Here is a 16,469-nt window from a genome sequence, read left to right on the forward strand (position 1 = left end):
TTTTTTTGTTGGAAGCCACCACTTGCCGGAATCCGACGTTGACTTCAATTTTCCGGCGTTGACCATTAGATTTTCGCCATTCTTCCCCTTTTATCTTTCTCCCCCCTCCCCCCTTAGCATCCCCGGCAACCAACCCACCCTCTCGCATCCCCGGCAACCCCCCTCCTCCCTCGTAACCCGCCGGCAAACACCCCCACGACCATCTCCACCCTCCAAGCCCTAAGCCCATCTCCTCCCTCGCATCCCCCGACATCTCAGGTGGAAGAAATGGCGAAAATCTGTAAAAAAAATAGCGAAAATACGATGGTCAACGCCGGAAAATCAAGGTCAACGCCGGATTCCGGCAAGTGGTGGCTTCCAACAAAAAAAAAGAACCAAAAAGGTGGCTAATTAACCAAATTTTTTTAAAAGGTGGTTTCTCACAAAAAAGTGATTATAAAAGGTGGTTTCTGACAAATTTTCCTAAAAAATAATCAAGGGCGACTCACACGTTAGGGTGAGTTTTAAGATCTCAATTTCCCAAGATGTTTTTTTTTTGTTGTTCATTGTTTTCAATCTAACCTCCAACAATGTGTGAGGCATAGACCCTTCCGGGTCCTATTTTGCTCTTTGAAAAATTGTGAGATGAACAAAATAAATTTGTTTCAGAGCACTAGGTTTATCGAAAGCGATAAATCTATTATACATTTGAGAAAATTTAAGGGTATAATTTTTTTTAACAAAGATAAATTTCATTAATCGAAAGTCATATGATAATAATGAACCAGATCTCTTTATGATAATATCATATGCTTAAAGGAACCATCTACATCATTATGAAAAAAAAATGAAAGACAACCTAACTTGATCAAATAAAGTTCATTTACGATATAACTATGATAATAACGAACTAGATCGGACAATATTGCATAGCCCCCATTTCTAAATCGTGCAACTTTTTATGAGAACGTCTATCATTCTGACATAATTTTGAGAAATAATAATCTCTTTATTAGACCGTGTAAAAAGTGTAAGGATTCTCAATACTGATTGCAAATTTATACGACAAATCATCAATAAACTGAGACAAAGAACCCAATAATTGGGTATTAAACTCTTCAATAGAGAGAGAAAAGAAGATTATTATTAATGAGATTTACACAAATAAGCACATAAAAATAAAAATTGAAGTTGACCACCATCAAAAAGGATGGTGGTAGCTTTTAGCTAGCCGATGAAAAACTAGGGCATTTAGGGATAAGACCGAAGAGAAAGAAAGAGATGACCAGTTACGGTTTATATAACCTAAAATGAGGAAAAATGAAAGCATTTTATCAAAGGGCAAAGAGAAGTACAAAAGTTGAGAACAAATACAGGTGAAAAAATTTATTGAAAACCAAAAATAAGAAGAAAAAAGAACAAAAAAATCTGAAGCAGTTAATGTAAGATCATACGGTCCGCACCAAAGCCGGCCTACAATAACCAACTAGCCACACACACAATGTCAATTGACAACCCTAAAACAAGAAAAGCCTCTACACATTAACCGCTCTTCCTCTCATACCAACAACTTCATTTTTCTATCAAAATCAAAACTAGTCGTCCCAAATTAAATTCTCGACTTTTCTCTCTTCAAAATCAAATCTAAGGGAGCCATTCTTCCTAGAACAACAGTTCTTCTGGGTCGTTGTGGTTCCCTATGATTTACCTAATCATTCTTTGATTTTGCATGAGAAAAAAGGTCCATCTTTGTCAAACCATCCCAAATTTAGGCCTAATTTTAAATTGTTACCACTTTTTGGCCCTACAAAATGAACGAGCGATTGGAGTGTTCTCCAACGCTAAAACATAGGCTAAAACACACAATTTGTGGGTGTTTTACGCACCACCCAAACCAATATGACCACTTGTCCAATGACTCATCCCCCACGTCGAACCACCGCCAAAATAACCCTCAGCTCACCCGTACCACCTCCTATGGAGGTGGTAGCGGTGGCTTGGCTATGATGAGGTCATCGAAATCCGACGAGTTTAATTTAAAAGGTAAATGTCGCAGCCTCATGAGCCGAATAGGGACCACTACCCCACGTGGTCACCATCATAGGAAATCTCATTCTACAGATTTTCGTTATGACCCTCTTAGCTACTCTCTTAACTTTGATAATGATGCGTCTGATGTTGATGATTTTCCTTTTCGAAACTTCATCTCTCGGCTACCACCCTCGCCGTCTCGTGGTCGACTGCAGTCTAGTCTAGCTCCACCGAGGTCCATTTCTGATGGTGCGCTCGTTGAGGCCGCGTCTCAAGCTGAATCATCCATTCCCGTGAGTGATCCTCCACCTAGGGAGATAACTGCGTACAGTTAAAACTTTTATTTCTTTTGTTATGAAATTTTTTTGTTACATATTGCAACATATTTGTTCATAGATGTTCTTTTAGATCAAGAGAGGAAAGAATATAAATGATATATGTGAGTTGACTTTTGCGTGCATAGAAGAATTTATAGTATGGTCTAGAGATATATATCGATTGTGTTATGAGTCGATTGTATTGCATGGATATGTTGTAATCTACATTGGTATGGTCGTATGGATTAATGTGCCTCCTTTGTAACTTCTTATACTTGTAACAAATTAGTAACAACAGTCATACACAATTCTTTTTTCTTTTTTTTTTTTTTGAAGGGAACTTCTTTAGTTTCGCCTATTAGCAAATTCGATCACTGTATTGAGAACGAACTGAAATTCTGTAAAGACTAAAGTTCTTCTTCAAACACATCGCCATTATGTTTTCATGGTGAATATGATGGATAATTGAACAATTGTAGGCGTTGTTGAACATTGATAGTAACATGCATAACAGAAATTTTTTATTCACTTTAGAGGATCATGTATGGTGGTGGTGTGATTATGAGAGTGTACGTTATTGTTTGTAAATGATTTTAAGATTAGAAAAGAGAATTTTTAATTTCATTTTTAAATGTGGATCATGAAGTGCATGTTGAGTTCGGGAAAGTAGGTGCAGAATCACTTCTGCATGTTTGATGTCCTTAGTTGTGAGACAGCATACATGTAAGTTTAACAATAGACATTATTGTCTTTCTAGACCAACAAATAAACAATCCACCACAGTTGTTCTCGGCATTAAACCCCGTACACCAATGAACCCTAGCCTATTGAAAATGGGTTCAAAAGAAGAAACATTACATTTTGTTAAACATGTCTTTAACAACCAATACCAATTTCAATATCTGTCACATCCTTTCTCATCAATTAGTTACATATTTCTACAATAAGGGTTAGGAAATCTTACTAAACACTAATTCCTAAATATATCCAACTAGATTTCCTAGTTATATAATAGATAATTTATACTTACTCCGTTTCATAATAAGTGAAACACTTACTATTTTAGAACGTTAAATAAGTGAAACTACCTTAAATGGATAAAAGAAGTGATAAAATGACAAAAGTGCCCATCACAAACTTGTGTGGTTTGCTTTTCTCTCTCCTCCTTTTGATAATAAAAAAAAGGTATTTTATGACTTTTTGGCTTTTGAAAGTGATGTTTATTAATCTTGTGCTCAATCCCTATGTTTCACTTATTATGGAACGGAGGAAGTATCTCCTAAATCTATTATTAATTTTACGGTTTTTTCACCTGATACCCTCGAGTTTCAAAAAATTCACCTGGTACCCTCCATGTTTTCAAAATTCACCAGATACCCCTCAGTTTCGAACTAATACACTCATATACCCTTAATGACTAACAGCGTTAACCACCGTTAGTCATTAATACCCTAATTTCCTATTTTAAACCCTAATTAACCCCCTAATGCTAATCCTAATCCTAACCCCTGTCCTAACCTACCACCCACTCCCCCATCCTCCCACCACCCCTGGCCCACTCCCCCACCCCTGCCCTCCCCCATCTCAGCAGCCCCCTCCCCCACCTAGTTCAGTTCAGCAGTCCCCACCCCACACTCCCCGCTCCCCATCCAGTTCATTCAGCAGTCCCCACCCCCGTGCCGCCCCTCCCACCTAGTTCATTCAGCAATCCACCCTCTTCTCACATCGCGCCCTCGACCCTCCCTGCGCTCGCGCTCCCCATGAACCCCCCCCCCCCGCCGCCGCAACCCCTATATTTTTCTTCTTCCCTCTGTTTTTTTGCAATCTATGTACTTTGTGTTTTGCAGAAATTGAAGGAGAGTGGTGCTACGGGGATGAGGGAGAGGTGCGAAAATGGAAGCGGGGTGGTGTTGTGGGGGCGCGAGTGTGGGGGGAAGGGGTGAGATTTCGAAAATCGAATAGGTGGGGGAGGGGGGTTGGCGAGGTTGCAGGGGTGGGGGTTGTGGCTGCAGGGGGTAGGGTGGGGTGGGTGGAGGGGAGGGGGTGGTGGTTGGGTGGTAGTGGGGTTAGGGTTAGAGTTTGAAATAGGGGTTAGTGTAGGGTTAGAACTAAGATGTTAGGATTTAGTTAGGTTAGCTAGGTTACTAAGCCTAATTAGGAAGTCGGAAGATAGGGTACAAAAATAAAAGAAAAAAAATTGAAAAACTCCCTGTTTAATGGGTTTCAGACTTTTAGTCCACGACCATTTATTTATGGAAGAACAAGTCTTGTAGGACAAACAATCCAACCAAACCATTTTGGTTAGACCTCTTAACTTATTTCAAGAACAAGTCTTAAGGGGCCTTTGGTTGGAGGGTTTCAAGAAAGGGAAAGAGAATTGAGTTCCTTGTTTCCCTTTGCGAGTGTTTGGTTAGTGTGTTTTTTCAAACCCTTTACCTATTTTTCTTATTAGGATTACCCTCTTTCCTTAGATTGATTCTCCACCACCCTAAGGTTTGGGATTACCCATCCCCTACATAAATTATTATTATATATTATTATTATTATTATTATTATTATTATTATTATTATTATTATTATTATTATTATTATTATTATTATTATTTTATTATTTTTATTTATATTTTTATTTATTTTTTTATTTTTATTTTTATTTTTTTATTTTTATTTTTATTTTTATTTTTTTATTTTTATTTTTATTTTTTTTTTTTTTTTTTTTTATTTTTATTTTTATTTTTTATTTTTATTTTATTTTTATTTTTATTTTTATTTTTATTTTTATTTTTATTTTTATTTTTATTTTTATTTTTGTTTTTATTTTTATTTTTGTTTTTGTTTTTATTTTTATTTTTATTTTTATTTTTATTTTTATTTTATTTTTATTTTTATTTTTATTTTATTTTATTTTTATTTTTATTTTTATTTTTATTTTATTTTATTTTTATTTTATTTTTATTTTTATTTTATTTTTATTTTTATTTTTATTTTATTTTTTTTTATTTTTATTTTTGTTTTTATTTTTTTTTTATTTTTTTATTTTTGTTTTTTTTTTTTTTTTTTTATTTTATTATTATTATTATTATTATTTTTATGTTTATTATTAATATTTATTATTATCATTAATATTATTATTTATTATTTATTATTATTAAATATAATAATAATAATAATTTATTATTATTAATATTACTATTTATGATTTATTATTATTATTTATTTTTATTTTTTTATGATTATTATTTAATAATAATAATTATTATTATTTATTATTATTTATTTTTATTTGTTATTATTTATTATTATTAATTATTATCATATATTATTATTATTATAATTTATTTTTATAATTATTTATCATTATTGTTTATTATTATTATTTTAATTATTATTATAATAATTTTTATTTTAAATAATTATTTATTATTATTACTATTATTTATTATTATTTAAAAACTATTATTATAAATATTATTATTTTTATTAATATTAATTATTATTATTTATTATTATCTATTATTATTATTATTTTAATAATAATAATAATTTTCCAATTTCTTTGATGTTCGTAACCAAACAACATTTTAATCAAAGGGAAACCCTTTCCATTCCTCTTGTAACCCTTTCTCATACCCTTTCCCTTTCCTCTCAACGAACCAAACGCCCCCTAAGTATTTAGAGTTTCATGTAGATACTTAACTATTTAACTTATTACCTTATTTTTTGTAACTATTACTACTTTTTGCTAAACGAATTGAGTATTTTCTAAGACTTTGCATTCTAGAATCACCATTATAATTGAGATATTTAAATGAGAAATCATAGATTAGACATAGGCCTGTTCTTTTATCAGTTACTCTTGCAATTCAGTTTTTCTCAGGTCAACTCAGTTCAACTTAGTTCAGTTTCAATTCAGTCCAAAAGAAACGGGACCTATGTCTAACACTTCATATATCTTTTTGCTTCCAATACTCATCATCGTGACACAAGAGTTTTACCCCCTAAGAAGCCATGTTTCGAACCATTTTAAGTCAATATGACTTTTCAAATTCCTTTCTTCTATTAAATTTTGGTTTCATAGCCTCAAAGCTCAGAAGGCACCAATAATCCATGATCTTTCAGAAAGGTTATCTTAAAATAAATAAATAAAATTAGCAGCTAGGATATGATAATTCATGATGTTGTTGAATCTTATGATGTACCGTTGTTGTCAACTTGTCTTCCACTCGTGGTGTCCTATGCTTCGCATTTCGATACCAATGATTTCAAATATAAATGCTCAATGAATATAAAATGTCCAAACACAACAGGTGGGAAAATCTTCTTCTTGTTCATATTTCACTCAATCTTCTTCTTCTACTCCACATTCTTTTCTGTTGAGAAAAACTTCCCACCACCGCAGATTGCTTCTTATCACCAATACGCTTGGCAAATAAATCATAATATGCGATTTTCGTGAAACTTTTTGAGTGTTTTTTTGGAACCATTTCTACATCCTCTACCATTTGTCCATCTATATCTTCCCTACCTGCTGCAAGGACTCTGATATGTTTAACTTGGAAGCTCGAATTAATTACAGACGAATGACCATCGGACAAGATTACAGCACCAAGGATCTCCCCTAAAAACATGTCCTGCATCATAATAGTTATCACTTATCACTACCACTTGCTAGTGACAAAAAAAAAATTGTTAAAGAAGGATTTTTTTGTCAAAAACCACCTTATAAAACAGGAAATTTGTGAGGAACCATATATAATTTTTTTTGCGAAAACAAACTTTAAACAATTTCTTTTTTTGCGAGAACAAACCTTATGCGAGATTCCGATCATTGATCCGGATTCTGATCATTGATCCAAGATTCCGACATTGACTATATCATGGATTTTGTTGGATTTAAAAAGTCACGTGCGTTGCACATGACATGGTGAATGCCAGAATCTTGGGTCAATGATCGGAATTATGTAAGGTTTGTTCTGGCGAAATTTTTTTTGTTTAAGGTTTGTTTCAAAAAAAAAAAATATATAAGGTGGTTTCTCACAAACTTCATGTTTTATAACGTGGTTTTTGACCAAAAAAGAAACAATAAATAACAACACTGGTTGTAAGAAAAGTTACCACATGCTGATATCGACCACGTTCTTTGTGTAAACTGTGCAATTTAGAGATGAGGCGATGTGTAAAGCGTTCTTCTGGGGTGTTCTTAGTTCGGGAAAGATTGTCGAGAATCGAACGAAATGAGCGAACCCTTTTTTGAGCTTCCAAGGGAATCAATGTGATAGGAAGTTTTGATTCAATCACCATCTTTGCAGACAAAGGGTCAAGAAACATATTGAACTCAGCATATTTATTTGATGGCACTGTAAAAAGGTTTCCTTCTCCTGTGGTACCATACATATTTAGGTGTCCACCTAAAACAAAAACTTCCTGAGGTACGGTGTGCATAGTTTGTGAGTGCTAGTTTGGTATTTATGTGAAAATTAACAGAATATATACTATCCATTTTTACCAACCTGAATTTTTGACACTGCATTTTTATCTGAAGAGAGTATTTTGGATAAGGTAGTTAATGGTCCATTGGTTAGTATGGTGATTTTCGTCGTGGGACTGATTGTTTTTGTAACATTGTTCCATATCTCGAGTGCTAGAGGTTGTCGTAGTTCAGGATGATGGGTATCACGTGGAGAGTACCTGAAAAACACACTACAAAATTACTACTTTAGCTTAGAGGTGATTAAATAGCGGGCTGAGATGGGATAGGTCGGGCCACCCTTAAAAAAGTGCCCATTATTTGGGCCGGACCAAAATTCGGGACAAATTTTTGTACCCAAAGCCTGCTATTATTTCGGGTCAAAAATAGTATTTTCGGGCCAGAATCGAACCAAGTCGGGCTAATTAATTTGATTAGCTCTATTTTAGTTGCTCTGTACAGATATCATGCTTGCTGGCAATTGGCATAGTTGAAAACTTGACACTAGTTAGCTTAATTTATACTGGGCATAAATTGTACTTCCTCCGTTCTAACATAAGTGAAACACTTCTCTCAAAAATCTATCGCATAAAAAAGAGAAGTGCTTCACTTATTTCACAATGGAGGGAGTCTTTTCACCTTCTGGGACTGCGTGGAAATCCTCTCGCAAGGCCAAAAAGGGTGTCAGAGTCCAAAAATCCACCACTCCCATGAGGGATAGCCTTAATATATTTGCAATCTCCAACCGCGAACAAGGAAGGATCAGACTGGTTTTTTGCAAAAACATCTCCAAGACCCACTTGGATGTCATCTCGGCCCATCATATGCAATAGATCATATACAATATCTATAGTTGCGGCATTTGCCCAGCCTGTTGGGGTTATAAATATTGCCTACATAAAGATTGAGATTGTATTGGCGTTAGAATTTTTTAATTGGATTTTCTAGAATTATTTTCCTAAACCTTTTTATTTTATGAAATTATTAAATCAAATACCTCAAGGTTAATCACTTCAACTGGAACTTTAAGTAGATAGAACAAAGCAATAAAATCTCCTGCACTCATATCCATGTCTAAGATGACAGGTTTTCCAAGCTTTTTACGTCGAAAATCTGGCCTATAAAGCACCTCTTTGTAATGAGAAAATTGTGTTGTAAAATTGAATCTTCCAGATTGATGAGGATGATTCAAAACCTGTATGAGGCGATATGATTAACAAAACAAGTTTTATATATATCATAGTAGTATATATCTATATATGTAAACTTTTTAACAGTATTTTAAAGGTTACATCCAAAAACTCTTTGAAAAATTGTCTGTCAATAGGGCTAGTAGGATCCTTATTTGGTTTAGCTCTTGTAGCAACGAGAACTCGTACACCTTCTGGACCACTTATCTCCTCTGTATAAGCATCCTGCATTATGCTCATTTAGTCAGTGGCGGATCTTGAAAGAGTTGCTACATATTAAAATCGGTCTATGCCCATATATAAGCTAGCCTTGTAAATTTGACAACTAGACATAATTATGTTTATAAACATACAGATCAATATACCTTACATCTGCCTTTTTGGTTCTTAACAAGACAAAAAGGATCACGGAGTGACTTCTGGACATGACCACTGTGCACCCCATTTTTCTTTAGGTGAAATTTGGGAGTTTTACGTCCATTAAAAAATGGATTTGAGCCATCTAATATCCCATACGGCTTGTTTGAAGTGCGGACAGTTATGTTCATGTACTCCATTTCTGCAAATTCATTTTCTGCGCTAGGGTTGTTATGTGGATTACTCATGATTGAGACTGCTACACCAGCCATGAAAGAGTCCCACATAAAATAGCTCTGCCGATTTAATAAAAATTGCATTACCTTACGGAATACATAAGAACGAATCAGAAAGGAAAACGGACCAACAGTTGTAGGTGTAGGTACTTACCGAATAGAATTGGTCGTTAAACCAAGTATCACTAACCAATTTTAAGGACTTGAAGATGTATTGAGCCTCATATGTTTTCTGATTCTTCTCAAAGATCTCAAAGAATTGTTTTGTTACGGGAATTGTGTTTGTTGCATCTAAGGGAACAAGAGTGATTGGGATCCCTGAATGTATCACCTATCATAAATACAAACAACTAGTAACGCAGTGAAATCTAGTGATCGAATATATACTTCCTCCATTCTGAAATAAGTGAAACACTTTTCTCAAAAAGCTCTCACATATAAGAGGGAAGTGTTTCACTTATTTCAGAACAAAAGAAGTATAAAACTATCAAGTGTTTTTAGTACATGAATGATATAGACAACTCTTATGCTGGAATAGATTGTCAGAGGGTCATCTCATTACCTGATATGCGGAAAACGGATCTCCAAATATGTTAAACTCTGCATAAGGATTACTTGTATAATCACTAAACACATTACCATTTGATCTTACACCACCACCCATTATATAGATATGTTCCACATTTTTCTTTAGTAGGGGATTACGCATTAGGAACAAGGCAAAATTTGTGTGTGCTCCCATCAAAAACACGGTTGTTGGACCTTTTGATACGACATCGATCATAACTTGTTGTGATGTAGGTTGAAGAAGAGGCAAATATTTCCTCTTTCCCTAATTCCATTATTAAGAGTTTCATAAGCCAAATATATATGAGAAAAACCATTATAATTGAACGTTATTACATTTTGTGGTATTACCTGGGGAAGAAAATCTTTACGGAGGCCATAATTTGTGTCTGTATCTAGTCGCCCTCCTTGACCGAGAGGCATAGCTTGCCTATATCGGCAGTATCCTGTTGTTGTCATGCCCTGCATGTTAATATATCGAAGAGGCTAAGGGGTCGTTTGGTTCAAGATATGGAATGAAAATGGAATGGAAACAAATAAAGAAGGAAAATGGTAATAAAAATGATTATATTTGTTGGGTGTTTGGTTCAAGCCATGGAATGGTAACCATTACCACCAACTAATGGATTTTGTTACTTGAGGGGGAGGGGAGGTAACAAATTGGGGGAGTCAATTACCACCAAGTAATGGTAATAGATTGGTAAGGGGTGGAACCAAACATGAAGAAAAGGTATCGGTAATTGATTCCATTTCTTGGATCCTAGAAATAGTGAACCAAACGAACTCTAAATAGAGAACAAGCAGTGGTGTTCACTAGCGAACATGTTCTTCAAATAGAACCAACTTTTCTAATCTGAAGCACGTAAGAAACTCATAGTATAAGCAAGATTCTGAACTTGGTAAGCTAGATAGAACTTTTTTTATGGTAAGAAAAATAACATTAGGAAACACTATATAGAAAATATAGTTTACCATCTTGTGTAATACCAGAACTCAATTGTGTAAAATCAGAAATCATGTAAGAATATGAATGCAACCAACTTACTAACTTGTTCAATGATAGGAAGATATCCACCAACATCAGGGAATATATCACCATCTCGCGAAATTCCACCTTCACCTCCGACTCCCACAAAAATGTCATCACGACCCATCATGAAAAGCATGTCATACATATGATTCACAGCATGACCAGCATTCGTCCATGCGTTTGTGTTAATTGTCACTGCCTGCATGTCATATAGATTATAGATATAGTGTCAATGTGTCATTTTTATGTGCTGATACATAAACCCAAAACTGTGACTTTATGCTGGATTAGATCAATTTATCCACCATTATCAAGATCACGCATTAAGATTTTATTATAGCACCAATTGATTTTATTTGAATATTTATATATATATATATATATAGGGTGATGCTCCTTTTGTTTTTTATTAGCATCATCTGGGCTAATAAATTTATCTACTCCATGTAACATCTCTAATCTATACTAAAACTAGCCTTCTATACATGCGATGTGTGCCTTGATTGTTTAGGTATGTTCTTAAATTTCATCTAAATATGATTTTGAAGGTGTAATTTATAATCATTATAGTATAAAGGAAAAATTGTTAGAAACTACCTATTAAAGACACTTTTTTTAAAAAAAAAACTATCTTATATCATGTTTATTTTACAAAACTACCTTATAAGTGGAAAAACTTTAAAAAGCACTACCAAATTCAGAATTTACTAACCATGGTTAACTATTTCCTCCAATTATCACTCTAATATAAGATTACTAAACTACCCCGACCCCTCTTTGCTAATTTCCCTCACAGGAGCATTTAACTATTGAATTCCCCCTTAAATCGTTTGTGTAATTTCTTCTCCCAACCTTTTGCTTCACCAATTAATTCTTCATTATGAGTAACAAAAGCAGATAGAAATTGGGTTTTGGGTCATGAATTGATGTCGTTGATGATGATGAAGAATATGGTTTGATGATGGTGCAAAACTTGCTCTACTAGACACTTTTACTGCTGGTTTGTTTTTGGGATTGACTTTTGGGGGAAAGGTGTGCTTGTGTTTGCCACATGTATATTTGAGAGATAGAGCATCAAGTGATCAAGAAAGTGATGATATCGTAATTGTAACGTACTGAATTTAGGGGGTATTTTCATAATCTTATATTAGAGGGATAATTGGAGGGAGTAGTTAACCATAGTTAGAAAATTATGAATGCTTTTTAAAGTTTTTCCACTTAAGGTAGTTTTGTAAAATAAACATGATATAAGGTAGTATTTTTAAAAAAAAGTGTTTTTAATAGGTAGTTTCTAACAATGTTTCCTAGTATAAACTAATGTAATTTATAAAGTGTTTAGAAATTGTGATGATCATTTAGATGTAAAGCCTTATAGTCAAATTAAATTTGTAAAAGTTTTTTTCATTGATTAACCAGTATTCTCATTATGTGACGTTACTTTCCTAATGCTTATTTAGTTTATTATTGGAATTTAAAAGAGACACCAATACACACCATGACCCCGTCATATTTAGCTAAGGACAAAAAAGACTTTTCATATAGGGACATCATAGCTCCCCCTTGGTTTATATAATAAAAGCCTTTTAAGCACGCGATGCATGCAACGACAACATATTGATATTTTGTAATGTCGAGTGGATAATTTTACATGCACGCCATACACATGCAGCGACAACTTATTATAATGGTTTATAATAAGTTCACAGTTTTTCATTGTTCAACTTCTTAGAAGTTATTTTGAGCAAAAATAAGTTTAGATCAGTTCTTGATCTGACCTTATTATCCTCTATGTAATTGATTTACACAAACTGAAATTATGTAAACCCATTAAAACGATCATTTTCTTATATAACTATAATGTTATTGGAGTATATTGCTGATTTTTTATTTTGGCAATTTTTCTTTTTGATGGAAGATTTTGATATTCTTAAATGAATTTGTTATCTTTGTTTTTTTTGTCTTTCCTTTTTTTTAACCTAAAATTTTAAGTTATTTTAATTGTAGTTTTTAAAAATGACAAATATTGGGATTGATTGATTACCCATTGATATTTTAAAAATTCAAACAAAATTGATGTAATAAAAAAATAAGGGTAATATAGTCATTTAATATGGGGACAACATGCCTCCCCCTTCACTTATATAATAGAGATATATAATAAAGATATATTAAAAGGCATTCCTATCAAAGGAATTGTGTCACACGGCACTCTTCAATGTATGTGCCATGTGGTACTCTTCTCAAACTTCTAACAGGATATAGGAATTGAACACATGACCTATGAAATGTGAGAGTTTAACCACCAATCCACTACATTTTCAATCTTTAATGTTTCAAAAAACATAATAAAGTCTCATAATTATATGTAACTATAAAGACATAGACAAACTTTTTGATTTCTTACACTTTTTTTTGTTAAGGTAATAACATTCTCTTACCCTAATTCCATTGAAATTGTTGTTTTTATCCCTAATTCCTTAAAAGTTTTTTAAAACAACTTATCACGCCATAACGTTCATTTTTCAATTACGCACTAGACACAAAATTACAAAAAACTAATAAAATCAATAAACTGAATTTATGAATAATAATATATTTGATAATAGTAATTGACCAGGGACATCACTCGAGCCAAAATACTAGTTTCTTTCTTAAACTATGTGTCGAGCCCCCACATGGTAGAAGTATGAAAAACGAGCAAGTATAACATTAATGGCATGTTACATTACCCACCTAGCATACTGCATGGAGTAGATACTGATGACTTAAATGAAATAACAAATTGCATTAGGAAGAGAAAGAGCAAAGCATGGAAAATTAAAGAGAAAAGACAACCTTCAAGTCAAACACTGATCTGTTGAGCTTCAAGAGGTAAAGCAAAGCAAAGAAATCATCTGTATCAACATCTGTATCCACTAATATTTGATGCTGCTTTGCGGTTACTGCATGATTTTGATGCACTCCAACAACTATATTGAACCATAAAAGTAATAGTAATACCCATGAATTATAATAGCTTCCCCACATTCTTAATATCTTGATCCTATGAGGCTAAGACTTCCCAACTGCTGTATCAAACTGAGTCAAGAAAAATATTATGGGTAATAATAATTGGCTTGCCTTTCTCATTAATCATCATCAATATATATACAAGAGTTTCCTTGTAAACCATCTCTATCTTTAGGAAAGAATCCCATCAAATCAAATACTGCCCTAATAGATAATATTGCTCAACAAATATATCAGATGCATATTTCAACACCCTCCAAGTTGGAGCATGGCATCAAGAACGCCCAACTTGCTAAGTAAATATATATACTTCCTCCTTTTTAATTTAGATGTTACACTTTTAAAATTACAGACTCCTAGACAATTTTTAGAGAGGAGAGAGATAGAGAAAGAAAACAAAAGGATCCCATGTGATAAGAGAGAAATTGAGAAAAATTATTACCCAAAATGAAAGTCTAACATCTAATTTAAAACTTCTTAAAATAGAAAGTGTAACATCTAATTTAAAACTTCTTAAAGTAGAAAGTGTAACATCTAATTTGAAACGGATAAAGTATGTCATATAATTATCAATTATATATGAATTCATAATTGTACATGAATAACTTGTTAGTGTATTTGTATATTACATGATACACCAACAATGCTCGATATTTTAATTAACGATTTTTTCACCAGGTACCCTTGTGGTTTTTAAAAATTCATGGGGTACCCCTGGTTTTAAAAAAATGCACAATGTACCCTTATTATTTAAGTTAAATGCACCAAATACCCTTAATGACTAACGGTGTCAAGTTTCCGTTAGTCATTAGAGTTAATTAACTCCTCTAATCCTAATTAAATCCTAATTAAGCCCTAATTAACTAACTAAACCCTAACCCAATAACTTGAAACCCTAACCCCACACCCACCACCCAACCCACCACCCAACCCACCTCCACCCCCACCCCCACCCTCGACAGCATACCCCCACCCCTAACCCCGACAACATCTCCCCTCCCCCACCCCTACCGCCGGCAACATCCCCCCTCCCCTAGCAGCAGCCACCACCTCCTCCCTGTAGACCGACAACCACCACCTCCTCTAAAATTGATTTCAGAAATCATTTTCGAAAATTAATTTCGAAATCATTTTCAAAAATCATTTTCCAAAACATTTTCGAAATCATTTTCGAAAACTTTTTTCGAAAACCTTTTTCGAAAAAATTTTCGAAAACCTTTTTCGAAAACATTTTCGAAACTATTTTCGAAAAACTTTTTCGAAAACCTTTTGCGAAAACCATTTTCGAAAACCAGTTTTGAAATCATTTTCGAAAACCATTTTCGAAATCAGTTTTTGAAATAAAAAAAATCAATGAAGAAGGAGGAGAGAGAAAAAGAAATGAAGAAGGAGTTCCTGGGTCGACTTGCGGTGAGGGGGAGGGCTGAACGGTTGCGGGTTGGGGGAAGGGTAGAGGGGTTCTGGGTGAGGGGAAGGGAGAGCCGCTACGGTGGGTGTGAGGTGTTAGATGAGGCGTTAGGGTTGGGCTAGGGGGTGGGGCTGCTGGGGTGAGGAAGGAAGGGGACTGGGGTGGTGGGGTGGTAGGGTGTTAGGGTTAGGGTTAAGGATTTAGGGTTAGGGGGTTAACAATGGCAAAATGGTAAATATGACTAACGGAAACTTAACACTGTTAGTCATTAAGGGCATTTCGTACATTTGTTTGAAACAGTAAGGGTACTTTGTGCATTTTTTTAAAACCAGGGGTACCCCATGAATTTTTAAAAACCACAGGGGTACCTGGTGAATGGGTTTGCACAATCAAAACTCAAAAGAGAGCATGATCTTATAGAAGCACAATAGTGTTATATCCTAAAATCAATCGACAATGGATGGACTGATTCATTGGTCATTAGGTTGACTATCCTACCTTTTCTTCAATAATGTTAGACAATTAATCCTAACTCTCATGTATGGCTTTCTTTTAACACTAACTATAATGGCTTTTCACTCTAATGTATTATATTAATTTTGTTCCCTCTTTTCCAATCAATGAGGTTTTTATCTGATTAACTGGTCATCCTTGTATAATGTGCCTCAACATCAACAAAATGAACGCTTCCCTAGTACAAATCGAAGCAAGAAGGGTTGAAATACATCCTCTATTAGAGCCAATTTGACAAAAGTGGCGATTCTGCTTGTTAGAAACAAGGTGTTGTAGTTTGATTAATGCGGAATAGAAAATCAATTAAATAATAATAAAGGTGAGAAAACAATAAAGATGAACAAACAAAGAACACAAAATTTTAC

The 16,469-nt window shown here is 33.9% G+C and overlaps 1 protein-coding gene across 1 annotated transcript; it reads right to left on the bottom strand.

The window, feature by feature from the left end:
- Window positions 1-6,371: 6,371 nt before the first annotated feature.
- Window positions 6,372-14,230, bottom strand: LOC104901895 (nucleoside hydrolase 3). The gene is made up of 12 exons (XM_010689517.3): window positions 14,010-14,230; window positions 11,194-11,373; window positions 10,496-10,606; window positions 10,140-10,409; window positions 9,732-9,908; window positions 9,350-9,637; window positions 9,087-9,209; window positions 8,792-8,989; window positions 8,434-8,687; window positions 7,838-8,015; window positions 7,443-7,751; window positions 6,372-6,958 (listed from the first exon to the last, which is right to left on the bottom strand). The coding sequence occupies exons 1-12, from the start codon at window positions 14,199-14,201 to the stop codon at window positions 6,656-6,658; spliced, it is 2,583 nt and encodes an 860-aa protein (XP_010687819.3). The 5' UTR covers window positions 14,202-14,230; the 3' UTR covers window positions 6,372-6,655.
- Window positions 14,231-16,469: the final 2,239 nt, after the last annotated feature.

Source organism: Beta vulgaris, chromosome 8 (assembly GCF_026745355.1).
Source record: "Beta vulgaris subsp. vulgaris cultivar EL10 chromosome 8, EL10.2, whole genome shotgun sequence".
In the NCBI taxonomy this organism is placed as follows: domain Eukaryota; kingdom Viridiplantae; phylum Streptophyta; class Magnoliopsida; order Caryophyllales; family Amaranthaceae; genus Beta; species Beta vulgaris.

Coding starts and splice junctions, on each gene's coding strand:
- LOC104901895 (XM_010689517.3), bottom strand. CDS start 14,201: ATGTGGGGAAGCTATTATAATTCATGGGTATTACTATTACTTTTATGG. Junction 10,607..11,193: donor ATCTTCCTATCATTGAACAA/GTTAGTAAGTTG, acceptor ATTAACATGCAG/GGCATGACAACAACAGGATA. Junction 9,909..10,139: donor ATCCGTTTTCCGCATATCAG/GTAATGAGATGA, acceptor TATTTATGATAG/GTGATACATTCAGGGATCCC.